The sequence below is a fragment of the Haemaphysalis longicornis genome, unplaced genomic scaffold (assembly GCF_048455015.1).
Source record: "Haemaphysalis longicornis isolate Haplotype H1 unplaced genomic scaffold, Haemaphysalis longicornis Haplotype H1 scaffold_8, whole genome shotgun sequence".
Taxonomy (NCBI): Eukaryota; Metazoa; Arthropoda; class Arachnida; order Ixodida; family Ixodidae; genus Haemaphysalis; species Haemaphysalis longicornis.
The window spans coordinates 109,899,551-109,922,487 of NW_027526445.1; the positions used below are offsets into that span (position 1 = coordinate 109,899,551).

Genomic DNA, 22,937 nt, shown 5'->3' on the forward strand with positions numbered 1-22,937 from the left:
AATAGAAACTTGACAACTGGTTCCAAAAGAACTTCAGCGCTAAATGAAGTTTCATTTACCTGCGATGGTTTGTTAACAGTGAAATTGTAAATGTTACAGAATTCCCGACTGCTGTCAAGACGTGATCACCTACGGAAGGAGTATAGTTACAGAAAGCGGCTGTAACACTTGTTTTACCGAAAGTATCCCGCATCAAAGTCCATAACAACCAGTCGCAAAGTTGACCTTATCCTTACGCCTTGTTTCATTTACTTTTTTTTTAATTAATTCACAGTGGTGTTTCAGCCGTTGCACAATTAACGTCCGCAGTCAGTACATGGTCTTTCACTGAAGGGAAACGGACACCCCTGGTTTGTAAAATTCGAGACCTCTCATGTTTTATTAACAAACCACAAAGACACAATCAGAACCATTACCAAATTACGAGAAACTGGATGCGGATGTTTTATCTATCAATGTGTTGATGTGTACTTTTTACTGCTTCACTGTTCGTCCAACCCTGTAGAGTTGAGGAGCTCCTAATTTTTTGACGGGTAATCATGTTCCCCTTTCCTACCCATCCTCTATTTCCGTAGGGCGGTTTGCCTGCGATGAAGAATCAACTGCGGACGCCTATGTTCCCATTCCAGCGGAACGCTACATTGGCTAAGAATTAGGGAAAAAGAGACAGAGAGAGATAGAGAACGAATCGTTATCGGTGAAGAGAACCTGATTGATTGGCTCGAATTGCGGAGAAAGAATTAAGGGTGGCGTCTTGCCCCTGGCATTAAGTCTGGCTTTGTCCGAAGCCTCGTTTTTCAATTGAGAGAGAGAGAGAGAGAGTTAGTGGTTATAAATATAAATATATATATATATATATATATATATATATATATATATATATATATATATATATATATATATATATATATATATATATATATAGCGAATGAGAAAATGGGAAATGAGGGGCCCCGTGAAATAAGACAGAAGATAAGGGTTGGCAGTCAAGAAAACCTCGGAAAGCAAAGGGGAGGTTGTGGTGGGTCATAGAAAGAGATGAAGAATTTTTTCAGTCGAAAAGAAAGTGGTGAAAAAATGCCCGCCGGGTGGGATCCGAACCCACGACCTCCAGAATACTGGTCTGGTGCGATAACCACTACGCTACTGGGGGGCTGTTTCCCCAGCCCTTTCTCGGGTATTTATGTCAAGGTTTTTTTTTGTTTCCTGCACTTGGGGGTGGTAGCCAGCGCCACTCGGACTACTCGGGGTGAAGGGGACCATCTTTTTAACCTCCGGGCCGTGACAGGAGTGTCTACGACATGTCGAGAGTGGTCGACCAGCGTTGAACCCTCTTCAGCTCCCTTTGGCACCAAGACTGCCAGAACAGAGGCCCTCGCTAAGCATGTAGCGAATACGAAAATGGGAAATCAGGGGCTCCGTGAAATAAGACAGAAAATAAGGGTTGGCAGTCGAGAAAACCTCGGAAAGCCAAGGGGAGGTTGTGGTGGGTCATAGAAAGAGATGAAGAATTTTTTGAGTCGAAAAGAAAGTGGTGAAAAAATGCCCGCCGGGTGGGATCCGAACCCACGACCTCCGAGGTTTTCTTGACTGACAACTCTTATTTTCTGTCTTATTTCACGGAGCCCCTCATTTCCCATTTTCTGATTCGCTAATGCTTAGCGAGGGCCTCTGTTCTGACAGTCTTGGTGCCAAAGGGAGCTTAAGAGGGTTCAACGCTGGTCGACCACTCTCGACATGTCGTAAACACTCCTGTCACGGCTGGGGGGCTAAAAAGAAGGTCCTCTTCACCCCGAGAAGTCCGAGTGGCGCTGGCTACCACCCCCAAGTGCAGGAAACAAAAAAAAACCTTAACATAAATACCCGAGAAAGTGCTAGGGAAACAGCTCCGCCGGTAGCGTAGTGGTTATCGCACCAGACCGGTATTCTGGAGGTCGTGGGTTCGGATCCCATCCGGCGGGCATTTTTTCACCACTTTCTTTTCGACTAAAAAAATTCTTCATCTCTTTCTATGACCCACCACAACCTCCCTTTTGCTTTCCGAGGTTTTCTTGACTGCCAACCCTTATTTTCTGTCTTATTTCACGGAGCCCCTCATTTCCTATTTTCTGATTCGCTACATGCTTAGCGAGGGCCTCTGTTCTGGCAGTCTTGGTGCCAAAGGGAGCTTAAGAGGGTTCAACGCTGGTCGACCACTCTCGACATGTCGTAGACACTCCTGTTACGGCCCGCGGGTTAAAAAGAAGGTCCCCTTCACCCCGAGTAGTCCGAGTGGCGCTGGCTACCACCCCCAAGTGCAGGAAACAAAAAAAAACCTTAACATCAATACCCGAGAAAGTGCTGGGGAAACAGCCCCGCCGGTAGCGTAGTGACCAAACCGGTATTCTGGAGGTCGTGGGTTCGGTTCCCACCCGGCGGGCATTTTTTCACCACTTTCTTTTCGACTCAAAAAATTCTTCATCTCTTTCTATGACCCACCACAACCTCCCCTTTGCTTTCCGAGGTTTTCTTGACTGCCAACACTTATTTTCTGTCTTATTTCACGGAGCCCCTCATTTCCCATTTTCTGATTCGCTACATGCTTAGCGAGGGCCTCTGTTCTGGCAGTCTTGGTGCCAAAGGGAGCTTAAGAGGGTTCAACGCTGGTCGACCACTCTCGACATGTCGTAGACACTCCTGTCACGGCTCTGGGGTTAAAAAGAAGGTCCCCTTCACCTCGAGTAGTCCGAGTGGCGCTGCTAACCACCCCCAAGTGCAGGAAACAAAACAAAAAAAACCCTTAACATAAATACCCGAGAAAGTGCTAGGGAAACAGCCCCGCCGGTAGCGTAGTGGTTATCGCACCAGACCGGTATTCCGGAGGTCGTGGGTTCGGATCCCACCCGGCAGGCATTTTTTCACCACTTTCTTTTCGACTCAAAAAATTCTTCATCTCTTTCTATGACCCACCACAATCTCCCCTTTGCTTTCCGAGGTTTTCTTGACTGCCAACCCTTATTTTCTGTCTTATTTCACGGAGCCCCTCATCTCCCATTTTCTGATTCACTACATGCTTAGCGAGGGCCTCTGTTCTGGCAGTCTTGGTGCCTAAGGGAGCTTAAGAGGGTTCAACGCTGGTCGACCACTCTCGACATGTCGTAGACACTCCTGTCACGGCTCTGGGGTTAAAAAGAAGGCCCCATTCATCCCGAGTAGTCCGAGTGGCGCTGGTAACCACCCCCAAGTGCAGGAAACAAAAAAAAACCTTAACATACATACCCGAGAAAGTGCTAGGGAAACAGCCCCGCCGGTAGCGTAGTGATTATCGCACCAGACCGGTATTCCGGAGGTCGTGGGTTCGGATCCCACCCGGCGGGCATTTTTTCACCACTTTCTTTTCGACTCAAAAAATTCTTCATCACTTTCTATGACCCACCACAACCCCCCCTTTGCTTTCCGAGGTTTTCTTGACTGCCAACCCTTATTTTCTGTCTTATTTCACGGAGCCCCTCATTTCCCATTTTCTGATTCGCTACATGCTTAGCGAGGGCCTCTGTTCTGGCAGTCTTGGTGCCAAAGGGAGTATAAGAGGGTTCAATGCTGGTCGACCACTCTCGACATGTCGTAGACACTCCTGTCACGGCCCGAGGGTTAAAAAGAAGGTCCCCTTCACCCCGAGTAGTCCGAGTGGCGCTGGCTACCACCCCCAAGTGCAGGAAACAAAAAAAAACTTAACATAAACACCTGAGAAAGTGCTGGGGAAACAGCCCCGCCTTTAGCGTAGTGACCAGACCGGTATTCTGGAGGTCGTGGGTTCGGATCCCACCCGGCGGACATTTTTTCACCACTTTCTTCTCGACTCAAAAATTTCTTCACCTCTTTCTATGACCTACCACAACCTCCCCTTTGCTTTCCGAGGTTTTCTTGACTGCCAACCCCTATTTTCTATATATATATATATATATATATATATATATATATATATATATATAAATCTAGAGAAAGATAAACTCACAAAGCGCGCAGAAATAGTATAAGTAAAGAGTCGGATACACAGCAAGAACAATAACAAACAATGTTTACTTACGTAGCGGCAATGGGACTTGCCTTCATCAGAGTAAAGTTACATGATTATGGTGTCGCAAACATTGAACAGATTTCTTATATAGGTTTGCACAAAACTGTAAGAAGGAATGGAAAATGTTTCGCAAATGGAGAGTGTGCATAGTCAGGCTACGCCTACGTTACAACATCAACCAACAAACAACAACCAAAAAAAAAAAAAAAAAGGGGGGGGGGAGCAAGAGAGAGAAAAAGGGGTCGTGTTAACAATGCAGCGTTCAAGGTTGCACCATGCCGGGTCAACGTATGCCGCGCGGGTTGCAAGTTCAGACAATGGGGGAAAATGGTCAACCGCGGTTTGTAAAGAAAGGGAAGAGTATACAGCAAGGTATTCAGTGGCTGGGGAGACTGGTTCTAGGGAAAGCGAAGATGGGTGTGCCCCCCGCGGATGAAGAGAATAGATAGGGGGCCCCCTTTTGTGCCCCCTATCTATTCTCTTCATCCGCGGGGGGCACACCCATCTTCGCTTTCCCTAGAACCAGTCTCCCCAGCCACTGAATACCTTGCTGTATACTCTTCCCTTTCTTTACAAACCGCGGTTGACCATTTTCCCCCATTGTCTGAACTTGCAACCCGCGCGGCATACGTTGACCCGGCATGGTGCAACCTTGAACGCTGCAATGTTAACACGACCCCTTTTTCTCTCTCTTGCTCCCCCCCCCTTTTTTTTTTTTTTTTGGTTGTTGTTTGTTGGTTGATGTTGTAACGTAGGCGTAGCCTGACTATGCACACTCTCCATTTGCGAAACATTTTCCATTCCTTCTTACAGTTTTGTGCAAACCTATATAAGAAATCTGTTCAATGTTTGCGACACCATAATCATGTAACTTTACTCTGATGAAGGCAAGTCCCATTGCCGCTACGTAAGTAAACATTGTTTGTTATTGTTCTTGCTGTGTATCCGACTCTTTACTTATACTATATATATATATATATATATATATATTCAGAGAGAGAGAGAGAAATAAAGAGAGAGAGACAATTTTAATTGCGCACTGTCGATTTTAACCGATCCTTCGCTCTGGTTTTCTTCGCTAGACGACAGTAAAAAAAACGAAAAAAAATATATAAAACAAAAAAGAGATGTCATTTGAAGCCCCCAAAATTTTCCCAAAAATCTGTCCTGTTCTGCGCTCCAAGGAAATCTCACAGAGCGGCGATTGCCCGTGCAGCCTGACTGGGACTTGGCCAGGGACCCGAAACAGCCCTCAACCTAAGTTCCGCACCGAGCACCCTACCCAAAGATAATATGAGTTTCTCTCTGTGCACGATGTATTTTGGACGCGCGCATATAACTTGATGAATTTCTTCTGGTCTGATTTAGTGAACATGACTTTTTTATGGAAAGGTAAACTGCCATTCCTCTTTTATTTTTCTTTCAGACACATCACGCAGTAGTTGTCATGCCCGCTGAACTTTACAAACGCCTGCGCGGGTGGTCTGCCGCATGTGGCCGCCACTTTGGGCATACAGGCCATTGACGAAGTGTTCGAGGACATCTGCACGGATGGCACAGACCAGTATGAAAGTAAGTCTATACGTATCATTCACGGTCAACCTGACGCGAAAATGTAAACGGGCCAGTGGCCGTAAGCAGGAATTGAGCTTTTTGTTTCGCAGCAAAGCGCAGCAATTCAGTTGCGCAGCAAAACTTTTGACTACCAGCAGTTTGGAATTAAAAGCGTTAATCGCGTTGTAAGTTTCACCTCGTGAACGACGTTCCTAGCCTTCAGCCCCAATGGTATATATCAAATGCTTGAAAACATAACTAAGAAGCTGTAAACATACTTTAAGGTGGGAAGGCGTTTATAACTCAAAGCGTTCAATACGTAAGGATTTGGAAACCCATATCGCCTAAAGCTAGTCTATTGTTCATGTGGGGCTTTTAGAAAAGATAGAAAGAGGCTGGAAGATTAAATGGGTTTCGGCATTGCCCTCTTTAAGAAGACATTACGTGTCTAGTCAAACGCTCAAGGTTTGTTTAACTTTATTCTACAACAAAAGTTATAAGTTTTCAGGTTGAACTCCAAAACGTCATTGACCGCAAGAACAGCGTTACTCAGCAATCGCGGGGCTACCTTGTCATTGCCAGATTGTTGTGAACTTTTATAAATAGCCTATTAGGTGGTCGTACAAACGCACAATGAAGCGGTTCCTCGTTTGGGAGTATATGTGCAACTACGTAATTTTAAAAAGAAAGAGAAAAAGTAAAAGCCAAAAAAATATTTCTGCCTAAATGTTTTGTCTCAACTAAAACTTCCTACAACTGGCAAAATGAAAATAAACGCAGGAATATTAGCTGAACAGCAGCTTCTAAATATTCACATCTGTCGCAACCAGGCCAACATGCATTATATGCTTTTTGTTTTTTGTCACATTAATATTTTTGTCAAGTCAAGGCTTCGTCTTCCTCGCAATCGTACAGCATGCTACAACTAGTTTTAACCACCGACGCAGAGCTCATGTGCGCAATTCGATTAATATCGTTCCAAAGTACCAATCGTCATATTTGGTTGCCCACACGGCAGTGTATTGAGTCTGTTGCTCTTTTTATTGGTACGTGATGGAGGCGAAAAGCAAAAACGCCCGTGTGTACGAGATTTCGGCGCACGTTAAAGATCCCCATGTGGTCAAAATTAATCCGGAGCCCTCCACTACGGCGCGCCTCATCGCCTGCGTTGCGTCGGCGCGTTAAACCCTACAATCAATCAATCAATCAATCAATTTTTATTGGTACGAACATTTCTCGGATAAGTGATTCCTGAATCAGTGTCGTGATGTTTCGCCGGTTTAATAGTATTACGCCGGTTACTATTGGCTGGCGATTATGAAGAAATATTGCGAACGTCATGTTGATATGCGTAAAAATTTCAATCGTAGTTAATGGAGTTCATGGAACACAATCGGGCATTCTATATAGCCACCGCGCACTTATGGTTAATGCATATGGCCGCCCAGTTTGGGTACATAACAAAAATTTATTTTCGAGCGAGCACAATTCAGACACTGCAGCGCTGCTCTTCAGTGTTTGTTCTTTTTGCGGGCAAAATGCCTAAATCCCCCGACTTTATATTTGCATATACGGTTGGACCGCAAGTTAACGAAGTTATGCCAGCAGAACCCACGAAATGTTTTGTAATATTTACAGATGGGTTCTTTCAGGTACTAGCATCAGTAATTTTTCAAAAGAAATTTATTTCCCCCTAGAATTGAGTGTTGTTAACATAAAGTTTTTTTCCCAGCGCTACGTAGCCTAAAGGTTTTCCTGAACGCACAGCGAGAACGTACAAGTAATTACCCGACTATTTTGTTCCTTCTAATTCAGACATTTACGTGGTTGCCTTGAATAATTTTGTACATTTTGATATATGCGGTTTAACGCTCCAAATATGGAACTGGGATATGAAACACCCCGTAGTCGAGGGCTCCGGATGAATTATTTGAGAAAATATATCACCATAATTCTTCCATAAAGGAACAACTGGTTTGCCCACCTTACCCCCTTCCCCACTACCGCTATCCATTCCCGAATAGACCATAGCTGCAAGATCGGCCTGCCAGGTTGTCGTGCTAACGTGTGTAATGATTCCTTCATTTTGAAAAGGAGTGTTGGAAAGAACCACCTCCCTGCGGAAATCACACTCACTACCTCTACAATCTTTTCAAGACCGCCGTAAAAAACGCCTATTGTTCATACCACAGTCATATATATGCACGACCGGCTTTCTAAATAGCGACCTGCCCATCACGTCCGGTGACAGTGGGATCCAGCGTGCCAAAAAATAGGAACGGCTCGCTCTGTCAGGTGGGGCTAAGTTCAATCCCCAAACACTCCAGCTTCTCTTCGCTCGCACTGAGCCCTGCGAAATCGCGCATGAGCGGTCTCACCTATAAATTACGATTGCAGCGATCACCAGCCATAATAACGGTCGGCAACGAGTATTGGCGGTCAAACTGGTGAAGCCTCGAACCGTTTCTTAACCTGAGCAAAGACCAGCGAACATAAGTTAACTACACTGCTGCCATAAGCGCCTGCTCGACTGGCATCCATATTTTCGAGGAATTTCGTTCATTTAAAGATGCGGAAACTTTTTCTACTTCCGCTTCACTTTCAGGAGCTATATTTGTGACGTCAAGCACGTCTATGAACGTGCAAAATTTGACATGGAAGGCTTGAATTTGCATAAATACCCCAACAGTGCCATTCTGTGCGTAGAAGTGCCGCCATTCTTGCGGGAAAACAAAATATTTCTCCAACGAAGGGAGCACTAATCGGCTGGAACCTTTTCAGCGGCTGCGGCGCTTTAACCATGACGGAGCGCCGCGTTTGTAGGAGCTCCGTCGGGGAAGCCCAACAAATGGCAAACTTGGATACGGCAGCCTTCCCCGGTAAAGGCTTGCGGTCAGAATAATACTTACCTTCGGGACGTCTTTTTTGAGCCACAGCCGTTGTACCGAAGCCATCGTAACCTTCACTTTTGGCTACGTTTCTCACCGAGCCTCCTGGCACGGTCGCCTGACAAAGGGTGCACTCGAGCTCTCATCCAGTGCTTTTGCTCCTGCGTAAGTCGACTATAACCTAGAACCTCGGTATTAGACCCACTGCAGCAACTTTTTTTCCTCAAAAATCACTCTTCAGCTACTGCTACACTACCTGCCCTTAAGGTGAAGGCCAACCAATCTGTGAGAGGATTTTTTGGAGCACGTTCGTTTATTTTATTGTTATACTCGTACTATGTGTTGTACGCCAATCGCCATTGACCGCGAGATGGGGTTTTTTCCTGATTTCCCCTTTTCGTTTGATGCACCATATGAGGCAGTGCGCGCAAACTGCTTCTTCCTGTTCATTTTTTTCTGTTAGACGCAATCGAACAAAACGCGCTGAGTATTCCAAAGCAAAGCTTTCTACCTCTACCAGCCAACGGTTCCTTCGCGGCGTGCGGGACAAGAAACTCCTAACGTGGCTGAAGAGGAGCAGGGCAGTTTTCACTCAAGGAGCACAGTGTAGGTGGCGCGGCGAACGCTCGCTATTACCCAGCGTTCACTGCGCGCTGGTGGGCGCGACGGCGGGAACCATTCCGTCGGCTTTGTCATCTGCGTTAGCGACGGCCGTTTTGGACCTGTTTTGGCGCAGCTTCGCGTCCATTGCGTGCTTCCTTCCAACGGTTTAGCACCTCCTGGGTAAACCGGACCCGACAGAATTTAGTGGTCGTACGGCAAAGATACGCTAAGGAATGGTTTGCAGGGCAGGAAAACAAAATGTAGAGACCACGTACAGACATCTGGCCGCTAGAGAAACGCTACGTTTTGTGCAGCACTTGCCAAGAGTGGGACTCCGTTTTTCATAATTGGTGAATACCAGTTCGGTTATGTTTTAAGAGTTGTTACAAAAGGCGAAAGGAGCAACTGGTTCTGGTAAATAGCGATTGTAAGAGTTCCCTTTCTCGCCGTTCTCAATCTTGATAAACGAACTAGTTTAAATCGGTATCAATGCAAATCACTCAGCTCACATGGCGAATTGTTGCGGTGTCTGCGCTTGAGTCGCGCGGTGGTGGAGCCCCGAGCTCTCACATCAGGATGGCAAGGTTCCGCTGTCTCACCTTTCTAAGACGCTCCAACCTGTTTTCTTTCAGCTGACGCACAGCCGGGCTACAGCGGCGGTGTCCGCCGCTCTAACCCGGCCGTGGCCGACGCTGCCGCCCCGCGAATTCCGGGTAACGGATGGCCGAATCTCTGGTTTCGCTCTTTGTAGATTCACGTGTGTGAATTCAAGTGGCGTCGGTTGGGAAATTGTTGTGGGTGTCGTTTAAAGCTTTGCTTTCCAACCACCTTCACAGCGGGAATAGAGCAATTTTTTTCTGAGTTTTATTCCTTCAGATGTAGGCGCGATATTTGAACGCGTGGAACGCCATGGAACGCTTTAGCAAAGACTTAGCAGGGGTGGGCACTTTTTTTCCGACGATATCAGGGTGGATGTGGGCTCGGTTGACACAGCTACCGTGCGTGCTTTCACCATCCAAGCCAAGTAACCATTTCGCAATAAAAAAACACTTATTTGAGCTCACCGTCGAACCCACAGAAGGTGTGCACTTCCCCCAGTGTGAATCGTCAAAGACTGACCACAACGGACCGAGTGAAAGACAAAATCACAACGATGGCAGGCCGAGAAAACGCGTATACAGTAGAGAAATGTGGATTAAATGCAGCGCCAGCCGCTGCAGTGGCGTCAGAAAGAACCAAAACGAACTAAACAAGTAGTAAGAAATTCGGCACGCGAAATCGGCGCGCATGGACAGGTCGCTATCTGTGAAGCCGGAGGGGGTCATATTCGCATCGGTATTATTTTGCCATAGTGTATGTCCGTTGTAGTGAAGTGTACACCAGTATTATGGTATTATATGCAAACAAACCTTCTCTTGTGTATTTTACCACTCCCCTTTGTTGGGCCCTATAGGCCTGTCAGTATCTGCAATAAATAAATAAATAAACAAACAAATAAATAAATAAATAAATAAATAAATAATAAAATAAATAAATAAACACTGACCACCTTTGTGTGTAACCTCGACACATTGGCGTTTTGAGCCAAGGTATTCGTTCAGGTAAAAACCCAGGAAACGTCTCGTAACGCGTCATTCACCGTCAAGCTCAATCACGTTCAAAGTGAGTACATCTCGCGGCGTGGAGGAGTGAGAGTTTTTTTTCCTTTTTTCGTTATAAGTGGGCAGGGGGGGGGTTGAAGAGATGACAGGGGGAAAGGGGGAATATAAGAACGCATGCCATCAGAAAATGTGCGCATTCACTGCGTGCTGTCCGCGTAAAAACAGTGAGAGAAAGGAAGGGAGAGACAGTAAACGTGTTTATTCAAAAAAACAATAGGGAAGAGTCCTCAGTCAAAGACATCTTGAACGTGTTTTTTTCGGAAAAACAATGGGGAAGAGTCTTCAGTCCAAGACAACTTGAGCGTTGCCAGTCGCAACACCCGTCAACACAAGCAGGGGCTGATCATTGAAGCCAGAGCTGGTAAGAGCTCTTTCCCAAAGCTCGTAAGAAGAAAGCGAAGGATGCACGAATGTAGTGGGGCGTGGGCGCAGCCACCTTACCATGAAGGAGAATCCTTTCGCTCGACAAACTTACCTTGCCGTTCGCGCCGGCGGCGCGGAATTGCGTCCATGCGTTGCCTCTGGTGAAATTGTAGATGGGGTATTCACGGCTACTAAAGCGGATATCCAGAACCCGCTTCACCAGATCGAAGTATCATTCGACCAACCTCGTTTAGACAGGTTTAACAACAGCAGAAGTTATGGCTACGATTATTATATGTAAGCAGGCTTTCGTGTCCCTGACGGAAAACTCTTTCTTAGGGATTACTCTTGTTATTTCTCGAGAAAAATAACAGTTGCCATACCTTTCGCATAAGTTTGATGTCACATCAATTCCGTGTAGTTAAAATGGTTCGCACTCACTCACGCAATGGAATAACTTTAATCTTGCTGGTTTTCGCTCCCACACGAAAAGCGGCCCTTGCGGCGGTGAATTGAACCGCGTCCTTGGGCTCAACCGCATAACGCTCTAGTCACTGACCCAAAGCGGCGGAATAACTTTTACTTAATTGCTTCCGACCTTGTCACCAATCTTAATTTTTGTAATCGGTTGTATATACCGAAAGCAAGCTGGTCAATACAGTAGGCTACCACCCGCCTGCTTTGGCCAGAAATCTTATCCGCCATCTGAGAAGTGGTTAGTATTATAAAACGAAATATTAGATACCAGAAATGAGAGAAGAAATCTTTCGCTGTTTAACAGAAGAACCCTAAGTGATTTTAAAGTTTTTATTATAAACATTGTGAAAACGCGTAAGGAACTGGGGTGGTTGAAAACCTTGCTAGCTACAAAATGTTTTTGCCCAATGTTTCTTCTCCAATATAACCGTTTGAAGTAGTTTTTTTGCTGTTTTATAATAAAAGAGTAAAGTCTTATTACTTCGTCACCAGCAATATCTTTAATGAACCGTGGAAGCGAAAAGGCAATTGTATGGAATAAGACCAATTGTATGGAACAAGACTTGTACTGTAGGGAACATGGGCAGGTGGAGTAAAAAATAAATAAATTTGAAATAGCCTTGTGAAATCTACCAAAAAACTGCGCAATTGGTACATAATGGCATCTGTGACAGCTAGAAAAGGATAATTACGTCGTTTTGTTACATTTTTGGAAATGCCGTTATGTCTGGTTGCAGTGTGAATAGCTACTTAATAAATGGTCTGAATTTTACAAGAGTTACGGATTTTCGTCTGTATTTAAAAAAGAATTCACTATCCTCTCCTCTATCGTGAACAGGGGTGCACGTGAAGCTTGTAGTAATAAGATACTATATAGAGACATGGTTGTTTTTAAAGGCGATAGTCTTTCTTGGACTACTTAAAAGCAGACATTTTGGTCTGTGTATATCTGTATGCGACTCCATTCAGCCACTCGCCAAAGTGACACTAAATCTGCGCTATAGTCTTATATAGCCACAGCCAAATCTAAACGTCTAAGTGCGGTGGCGATCTTCATGCTTCTCACCACTGTTGAATAAGAACAAAACCTTACGCAAGTGTGAGGCAGATAATCCATTCATAAGTCATACTTGCAGTGTTCCTTTATTAAAATTTATGGATGCTTGGTTTCGCGATACCAAATGAAATACCACATCAACTACAGAAAATCGCCGCCTGCTGTTGCGCGCCACTATAGCTCCTGGAGAAATCATAAGAAATCAAACGGCAACAGTAAGGAAAGGTTCCACTACGTAGGTTCCACTTTCCGCTAGGAATGCACGTGGAGCAGGGCAACCTGCTTCGATAAACGTTTTAGTAGGGTGCCTCGAATCACGCCCGTCTTTGCCATATGGCAGCGCTGGCATCGAGGCACCCTGCCTGGAGCAGTATACCTCGGTAAATTTAAATTGATTTGAACAAACCTCTCTCGTATTATCTTGGGATGAGCGAGACGGGAGAGGAATGGCATGAGAGGTGATTGGGGAAGAGAAAGGAGTCGTTTAAGTGGCATGAGAGCCAGTGGACTATCGTCTTTCGTCGGCATTGACAATGAAAGGAGCAGATACACGGCCATTTTTTGGACTCCACGTCAGCCGGTCCAACCGCTGGATCTGCCCGACGTTTCCTTTGTGCCTCGGTGATGTAGACCTTGCCGGGAATGGTCTAAATCGTGTTGCAGTATGCCGGTGATGGGAGCAGTCTATGGTGAATTTACTCAACAGGCGAAACCGCTTCCGCTGGCTGACTTGTCAAAATCACGGTTAATTATTAATAGCGGCTCTGGCTAGTCAGTAAGCGGAAGCGGTTTGGCCGGTTGGGTGAAAGCAACACGGACTGCTGCCATCGCCGCCGTGATGAAACACTAGACCATTGCCGTCCTAACCTCATGATCGTCCGCCGTTGTGATTTAGCTTCAGCTCGCCCAACCCCTTCAGCGACCGGCCTGTTTTTCTTTTCTGTCTTTCTATTGTCCCAAACTCAGGATTAGCTCTACGATCGTGCGCACATTGACGGGACCGCACCCGCTGCCGTTCGTTAATGGCTGTTCACTTTTCAATGGTGCGGATCTAGCGCGTTCTACTCATGGCGCTGCCAGCCTGAAGTTGGCGGCCGAGAAACGCCCGCAGACAATGAACCAACCTGCCTTCCCTTCTCCGCAGGGAGATAGCTCCTGTGATTGACTGATAGTATATGGCGTGATCTAGCACGCGCCACTTCTGGAACCGACCGTCAGCTGCGGAAGAGGAGAGATGGAAGAGGGGTGGGGGTTTTGGCGTACGCCGATGAACACCGACGGCGCAAATCCGCCAGTCAAGCTTCGCTTCAAACTTAAGATCGCCTCTCACACAGAATCCAACCAGCAGCAGTTCCACCGCCAAAGCGACTCGTTAATTCCCATTAAAAGCGAAACATTGCTTCCTAACAAAACGTATAGCAATGCCTTTTTACCACTAACGCACGTAAACAGTACGAGCAGAAGGAACAGCCAGTACTAAGTATTATGCGGGTTCCTTAGATATTTCTACGACTGTGAAGGCGAACCACTGGTTGGACCTTCTGTTGATATGCTGTCAACTCTGCGGTCGCATATCTCTCCAATCGAAAGCACCCCCGGGGCGGCACCGTTCCTAGCTCGTTCCGGTATCTCGCCATCGCCAGTAGCCTCAGGTGTGGCACCGTCGGTACCTGCCTTGCTCAAAGCGGCTCGTATTGCGCGTGCGGCTGCGCGTACCCACTTCCAACGCTGCTCTCCATCGCCCCAAAAATATCTTAGCCTATTTTGGACAAGAAAGAGGCAGTGAAACAGTGGTGTGCCAGGAGCGATAGTTACTTATGCAGCCGTTACGTGACAATTTGCCTATCCGGCTGTGTATGTCTATTTTTATCACATGCAGTATAGCTTTAACATGTCTTTACTGGACGTTGAAAGTTTGGACCACGCGAATGCCGTTTATGGCGCTCCTCACGCCTGCCGCGCGGGAGAAAAAACTTTGGTGCGTTTATAGGTTCAGTTTTGACACCTATTCACCGCAGTTCTTTGGTTTTTCATCTGGGCACACAGTTTGAATTTATCGTTTATGGAAATGAAATATCACTCCTTCTTTGGGCTACTTAAGTATGTTCCAACAACAACGTGTCCACAACTTCTTTTCTTAGGTCACACAATGTTGACACGCTTAAACAAAACTACTAGTGCGAGTCGTTGAGCAATAATTTGTATATGTAACCATGTTACGCTCATCGACGCGCCCGAGGACCTTTTTCCAACGCATTTACATTCAGTTCAAACTGATCTGGAAAGAGCGACGGTTAATAAATCTTGTACTCTCTGCACGGCTGTGGAAATTTTCATCGTGACCACGTTTTTGCACTTACGTCCTTGTTGCCATGTTGGGTGGTGGCAACTAGGCCTAATTTTGGACGCCCCACTAAAAGCGCCTTGCCCACTATAACTCACTTTACTGCCAATCATTTGTTTTAATACCTGAGTTGAACCTAATGAATTATGAGAAAAACCTTGAAACAAACAATAATGGTCAGCATACTCGATTTAGGTCTGCCGTTTGAAGAAGAAATATACACACTGGTTCAGTGAGGATGGATATCTGATGAAGGATTACACGGCTCTGCTACCCCGACGTTGTAATTTACCAAAAGATTGTAATCAAAAGCATTCCCCGAATAAATGGTGCACGAATTATTCTAAAGCATGTCAGCTGCCATTTCCATTCTCGAATACGTACCACCACAACTTCACCACAGGGGCATAGAATGTCTAAAGGTCTGGTTCGCGAGCTTCATTTTAGTTTTTCAAGTGTGGAATTTGTTCACGCGTTGCATGCAAGAATTTAATGCCTCATAATTCTTGCTTGAGGATATTTACAATGGGTCCACAGCTACCATCCCCTCCATAAGGAGAACAGTAAAATACCAATAAGAAGGAGACACAATGTCTCCAATGTTATTCACAGCATGTTTACAAGAAGTATTCAGAATATTGGATTGGGAACAGGTGGGAGTAAGGGTTAATGGAGAATACCTCAGTAACCTCAGATTTGTGATGATGTTGCCTTGCTAAGTAACTCGGGGGATGAATTGCAAAGCATGCTTACCACACTCGACAAACAGAGTAGAACGGCGTGCCTGAAAATTGATATGCAGAAAACTAAAGTAATGATCAATAACCTCGGGACAGCGCAGCGGTTTGAGATAGTTGGCGAAGCAGTGGAAGTCGTGAGAGCGAATATATCTACTTAGGCCAAGTTGCGTCCCCGGATACCAACCATGGGGCACACATAATCAGAAGGAGAATTGGGTGGATTGCATACGGCAGGCATTCTCAGGTAATGAATGGCAGCCTGCCATTGTCCCTAAAGAAGAAAGTGTATGACAGCTGCATCTTAGCGGTAGTCACCTGCGGGGCAGAAACTTGGAGGCTCACTAAAAGGGCTCAACGAGCAATGCAGCGGGACGTGATAGGTGTAACGTTAAATAAAACGAGAGCAGAGTGGGTCAGGAACAAATGCGTGTTACGGACGTATTAGTAGAAATTAAAAAGAATAAATGGGCGTGGGCCGAGCGTGTAATGCGAAGCTAAGATTACCGTTCGTTAGTAACGGGTACAGAGTTTATTCCTACGGAAGGCAAGCGTGGAAAGCGGCAGAAAGGTATATGGGCAGATGAGATTAAAAAGTTTGCGGGGATCAATTGGACGCAGTTAGCACAGGACCAGGTAATTCGACATTAATGGAAGAGGCATTTGCTGTGCAGTGGGCGTAGATAGACTGGTGATGGTGATGATGATGAAGATAATTTTTATTTCGGTTGCCTAGTGTTTACGCTTTCTGGTAATTAATCAAGCGATTATCCTACGTGTTTTTCAGTGATTTTATAGACATTCGCATCGCTTAGTCTTTGATAAGATCAGCGTATGTTCGGGGGTGTGTTGCGCATGCACATTTAAATGATCCCGTCGACTGCTTAGAAGATAGTGCCACCCCCCACAGCCCACTGATGAAATGGCACAGCCCAAGGCAAAGATGTTAAAGATGTGTATACAGCCATCTCTGTTCAGAATTCCCTGACAAGGATGGTTTGGACAAAATCATACCGCAGTAACGCTTCAACTGAGTTCTGTGCTGTGACGAAATTTTCCCGGAATCTTTTCGGTTGCAGTGTACCACAAGAGCATCAAATGCATGAACGCCATCGGAGTAAAGCTCAACGGTTGTCAAAATACAATGCGGGAAGACCTGGAAAAGGCCGTATTGGCTGCTCCTAGGGAAAAGCAAGTCTATTACGGCTGCTGGTGAGTGCACCCGTGCTGCAGTCTCTTACACCAACACGGATCTTATAGCCCCTGGTGAGGCGCAATGGGAGATGATATCCGCCGTCTTGTGGAACCAACGAGCCGAAGAAAGGCGCCGAGAGCTGACAAAATGTATCCGTCTGTAAAGCTATAGTAGGTCGTAAACTCTGTACGAATTTTTGTTAGAAGCATCATTATGAGCTCATCCTAGTTTTTCTGTTTAAAACCTCGACAAATGAAGGCCGGTTTTTCAACTGTAAACAGCTCCTCATGAAATAAAAAGCTGGTAGTAGTATTACCTGTAACAGTCAGCAACTATTTCTGACAGTCAACCTGCACAGATAGGGGGAAAAACTTACGCCCTTACTCGGGAATATGGCATATGGAACCATTAGCAGAGTTGTCTTTCCGTGATGGCGACACAGGGCAGAAGACTGAGGGCAACGAAAAATGTACCAGTGGGATCATGACTTTGAATTAAGGTTTGTTGCAACAACCAAATCATTCTAACACAAAACGCCAGCCAGGCGGTTGTTAAACGCCTTATCTGAGTTTGAGGGGGAGGGGAACGGCAAGTAGTGAGCCTCCCATATCCGGGAGGCTGCGAGCCCGCACCGATTCCAGTGCTCCTTTCACGAGGCGGAGTCGTCGCGCCACCACGCACCTTCGAAACTTTGATTAGACTGTGAACATAAGACGCCTTATGTGGAATCCGATATTCTTTCTTTTAAGTACCCGGCATGCGACGCTTAAAATTTCGGCGGCCTTCATAATTTTTACAAAGAACATAAATGAATAAAAAATCGCTAGGAATTTTCACCCCTGGTAAGTATGTGGCTAGAGCTTTTCACGCTGGGCATACTGACGAACGGATTTGCAATGTAGCGAGACTGCACAGGCTGTTCCTGTAGCCGTCTGTTCAGGCATCCGTCTCTCTCTTAGCCCACAAACTCCACCTGCCCCCCCCCCCCCCCCCCCCGCCGCCCCATCAGAAGAATCTTATAAGTTTCAGGCGCTGAGTCATTGAGCATAACACGGCGTTCCACGCATGCGCAATGTCAACTGGCATCCAAGGAAAAAAAGTGGTCACAACATGTCTGATTTTCGCAATTTGCAGTGCGTTCCACAAGGACCTGGATTGCTTCGATGTCGCCATGGAGGACCGCTCAGAGACGCCAGCCGGAGAGTTTATCAATGACATCATGGACAAAACATTCGGCGCTGTTCTTGGTTTGGTGTGCGGCCAATATTCCCGAGGTTCAAAGGCCTGCCCGGATCTCCCAGACCTATCAGATTTTGTGAAGCCAAATGACCTCGGAAAAAAAGACATTTTTGAATTGGTCATAGACCTAGGGGAATCTCTAGTGAAAAAGTCCTAGGGCTGTGGCGGCGGCAATTTTTGACCACTGTGCAGATCTCGCTCACAGATTTATGGAGGCGAAAAGCGAAAACGGCCATGAGCTCAACATTTCGGCGCACTTTAAGTAAACCCAGGTGGCCAAAATTATTCCGCAGTCCTCTGCTACGGCGCGCCCCAGCGGCAGTGTAGCGTCGGCGCGTTGGACCTCATAATAAATCAATCAATCGCTCACAAATTTTGCCAGAGATTCATATATGTAAGATCACGATTGAAAAAAAAAAAGAGCGTTACAACGTCTCTAAAAGCCGCACCACATTTGTCGGCAGTAAAGTGTACAGCAGGGCGAGCCAAAATGAATACTGCCATGTGAATTTGTATGGGGGATTCTCATTATGCCGTCCGAATCGCCTGTCCTGTCTGTCAATGCCATTAAATCTTTAAATGAAAAATCAGCTTTTGCTTTCCCGAAAGTCAGTTACCCAACACGAATGGCCTTAAATGGGATACACCTCTTGCAACAGCAATCTATACATGGGCCTCGTAAAGACACAGCTAAATATGTTTGTAAGCGTGCCCACTTGCACAAGCACATATAATTAATTTTAGGCCTATCACAACAACGATGCCTAACGGGGCTGTACAACACGTTATTTGGCTTTTTTTAAAATACTACAGCGTAGTCAAGAAACACATGCAGTACCTTGAATACGGAGTCCGAAAGTACTTGAGACAAAAAATACTGCTCTATATGTCTATCAGATAACTTGGAAAATCGCTCAAAACTTTTTTCTCTTTTCCGGTGTTTGAGTTCTTCGATTTGTCTAATTACACTTTTACAGCAGTGTTGGGGCTATTGGCCGGCTTTCCTTCAGTTGAAATGAACTCATTATATAGCCACTTAAAAAAGCCGCAAAAGCAAAGCGAAAATTAGGCAGTGGCGCTCCATGCTGGCGGTAACTATAGCTTTCACAGTGCTTTTAGGGGTGAACGAAAGAGTGAAAGCGTGTACCGAAAGTGTTTGAGAGTCCCTTTAAGAAACTGATAAAAAAACTACATTTGCCGTCCTATAAATGCTCAGTCGCAGCAGTTTTTGATTATCTTGCATTTATATTATTGAAAAAATTTTCATAAAAGGGGAAGTATGAATATACTTTCAGTATGAATATACTGCACTAGCTGATCTCAAAATTACACTGGTATTTCACAATAGGAAAAGCACTTCTGGGACCTGCAATTTTTTTCACACTACTTCTGATGAGCCACGTTGTTTCCACATTTCTTGATGGCCCCTCTCCACTTTGACTGCGAAATAAAATTAGCACGTATGACGTTATTAATGTGTTTAAACTATCTCTCACCGCTGCGCTTGTTTTTTTTTTTCAATTGGCAATACATTTTCGGTGCTCAGTGGACAACAGCAATCTGACGTTTTGGTGGCTTTTGCTTTGAGGTAGCGCTAGAAATAATTATTCAGCTGTTTTGTGAGAGCGGTCACTCAATTTAAGGATCCATGAAGCAAACGGGCGGACTTTGCTCCCAACGTCAAAAGAAGCCGGACCACTAGTCGAGGACTTGTCGTCTCATACAGCTCGGAGAGGATAGAAGGAGAGGGAGTAGGTGGGAGTTTTGTAGACGCCCTCAAGTGATGTGAGGTAGTGTGCCTGGTTTTTAGAAATAACGGCATTATACGGAGTATCCGTTAGTACACATAACGTGTAACCGGGTTGGGTTATAGAAAACGCAATCCCAAGAGAACGATGGGTATACGCGAGGCTTTCTGCCATGTAACGTGAGTCAAAGCAAAGTCCAAAACCTAAACTGCTTCAGCCGTGCCGAAATGGCGCAGAATGATAGACATCAGCTTGAAAAAGGGACAAACCTGAACGCTGGTTTGTACCTACCAGCCGGACTAACTATGGGAATAATATGCTCAGCTCTATAACACCAAGATTACTCAACACTCTATATAAAAATGGTGTCGAAATAGAAAATGTAACCCCAAAGAACTTGTTAGCAGTGTTTCTTTAGTGATGCTCACCTTACTGCATTTTTGTTACTTGCATTGCCCCTGCACTGTATTTTATAGAGTACTGTTTTTTCTCTTGTTATATATGCATACCGTCGTGCCATCTTCTTTGTATTGCGATTGTTTCTTGGTGTATTTCACTGCAATATTACGTTTTCTATATCTAGAATATACTACTTACACAAGTTGCATTCAAATAATGAACATGAAAATATTTGCTGCTGTATTTGCGTTGTACAAACTGTTGTCCAGGTCCAGGGGGTTGGAGCTTTGTCAAGCTGCAGTACTGCAGCTTTTCTCCAACCCCCTGGTGTACTTGTACATGAAATAAACTGAATCTGAATCTGAACCATGTTTAATTCCACCACGGGGATCGTTTTTATTTTGATGATGCGCTTTTATGATGCGCTTTTATGGAAGCCCATTGTGGAAGTTCCCGCTTTGCACTTTGGCCGTAACGATGGGCGGCACCAGTGAGCCGTGCAAAAGGTCGCTTTAAGAATGTTCGTTTCTTCCCGTCGCATTACACCTTACGAGTCAGCATACCTTTCAGCGTAATAAAACGTCTGCTCTGAAAGGTTTGTGGAATTGTTGCGAAAGCATACTATTACGCTGTAAGCCAGCTGTGTTTGCCGTAAGTACAGCATAATACAGCACGGTTATACGGCTATAATCAGGCCGGTGTAACACTATGGGAACATTGCCACTACGGCGGCTATAAATAGAGTTATTAGAGAGGCTGTGTTCCGCATGCTGTGCTGCGGCATAAATTAGAACAAGCACACAAACATCGGATAAGTAGTCAGAATGGTGCGCAGAGTAAATAACCATCAAATCAAATTGAGCGGCGCTGTGCCTTCAGCCTGAGGTCGTGTGCTTGCTAACTAACGCTAGTACATAAAGCCGGCCACCAACCTGCCCGACGCACTAATACACGTGACCGCATGGCACTTCCCAAACAGGTGGTGCACGGTAATACAAAAGTGGGTATATGGCGGCCTGAGCTTACTTCCAACGTCAAGCGTTTACGTCTTCCGTCGTCAACCGGAACCAGAAGCTTGACATACCCAGAGTTTGACGTTGCTTGGAATATCATAAGGCTTAGAGTTAAGGCTGTGTAGTGTATCGAGATACAGGGGTGATTATGTAACTATTAAATACATTAAGGGAAAGGAACAATGATTATAATGGCAAGACATGCCTTTGTCATACGTCACTAGGAGTGCTGTGTTCTCTAAATTTTGTATCATCTCAACCTTCTCTTCCCAGATTGTCCTCTTTCTTCTGATATACCCGTTGATTTAGTGAGAATACCGTCTTCAATCTTTGGCGAAACTTTTGATCGCCGTCGTTGTGGCCCTTACCGCTTAGCACGCACTTCTGGTAGAACTCGTGGTTGTCTGGCAGCATTTTCGGGGAGGGGGGAGTATATGGGGGAGGGACTTCGTATTATATAACACGAATTCTGGTATCGCAGTTACAGTTGATTTAAACCACGGTAAAAACATCAGGCTCAAAAATAATACGAAGAGTAAAGTTCAGTAAAGATGCCCTCTTAAGTACTGGGATGAGTGGCCTATTTCTATGCTTTGAAAGAGAAGTCCGCCCACTCTAGTCCTGTTCGTGGTGCTTGGTGACACACGTTGCACGCGTATTCAGCTGAGCGAGATAAGACATTCAGTTCAAATAACTGCAGCAGTAGTAATATAGCATAGCCAGTTTCACCACGAAGTTCTGAGGGCGGCTATGTTGGCGACGTGACCACTTAAACCTGTGTAGAGCACTTACTACAGCTCTTTTTTTCGCAACGTCACAAGGCTGCCTAGAATCGCTTGCATCACTACGGCTACTTTGACCACGCAACCAACATGTCAAATTTTAGGCGAGATAATTGCGCCTGCTGCACCTCTGTTTTCGCTTTCTTTATGACCCCGACTGCCTATAGTTCATATCACGTCAAACGTCGCAGGTGTGGCGCTTGACCCTGTAAATTTTGAGAAAATTTGCTGTTCATTACCACGTCCCAGAGCAACACTGGTTGTAATTTGGAGCGCGAAAAAATAGTTATTCAACGCAACAACCCTTTATAGATGCGGTGCCTGTGAAAGAAGCGCCGAATTTGTAAATATATTTAAAATGTTCGGGAGAAGAAGGAAAAGTGAAACTGTGCTTGTCGCGGAAGTATTTTTTTGTTTGTTCGGTCACGTAAAATTGCATAATATTAAAAGGTATCTTACCCACGTTTTTGGTCATCTTTCCAAGCACTATTCGGTCTCGTGTTGTGTATAACTTATTTTCTCCGTATGCTTCATTGCTCTTTTGCTCGAAATGTAATTTTGTAAGCTAATTTTGTTCACTGCCATGGTTCACCATGTTCTACGATTTGTACGCGTGTATTCTTTGTATTCTTTCGTTTGTCAGTTTGTTTAAAGAATGCTGTGTGCGAATTTATACTGCCATTAATGACTAGCTACGAAGTGTCTTTTTTTTGTTTTCCTAGATCATTGGAGATTTGTTCTCGTACGTGCGTCACATCTTTCTTTTACTTTTTTCATAATGTGCAAACCCTTGTTACTTGCAAAAATATCAAATGTAAGC

The 22,937-nt window shown here is 45.2% G+C and overlaps 1 protein-coding gene and 1 non-coding gene across 2 annotated transcripts; one reads left to right on the forward strand and one right to left on the reverse strand.

Moving 5' to 3' along the window:
• Window positions 1–1,080: 1,080 nt before the first annotated feature.
• On the reverse strand, window positions 1,081–1,153 carry Trnat-agu (transfer RNA threonine (anticodon AGU)). The gene has a single exon. It is a non-coding gene; the product is annotated as a tRNA-Thr (tRNA).
• Window positions 1,154–5,499: 4,346 nt separating this feature from the next.
• LOC144149142 (uncharacterized) lies at window positions 5,500–20,594 on the forward strand. The gene is made up of 3 exons (XM_077680680.1): window positions 5,500–5,629; window positions 16,821–16,953; window positions 18,071–20,594. Coding segments are annotated over exons 1-3 (396 nt in total). The 5' UTR covers window positions 5,500–5,628; the 3' UTR covers window positions 18,333–20,594.
• The last annotated feature ends 2,343 nt before the right edge of the window (window positions 20,595–22,937 follow it).

Excerpts from the sequence above, each read along its gene's own strand:
- LOC144149142 (XM_077680680.1), top strand. Across the intron at positions 16,954-18,070 it reads CAAGTCTATTACGGCTGCTG|TGCGTTCCACAAGGACCTGG; the intron begins GTGAGTGCACCC and ends CGCAATTTGCAG.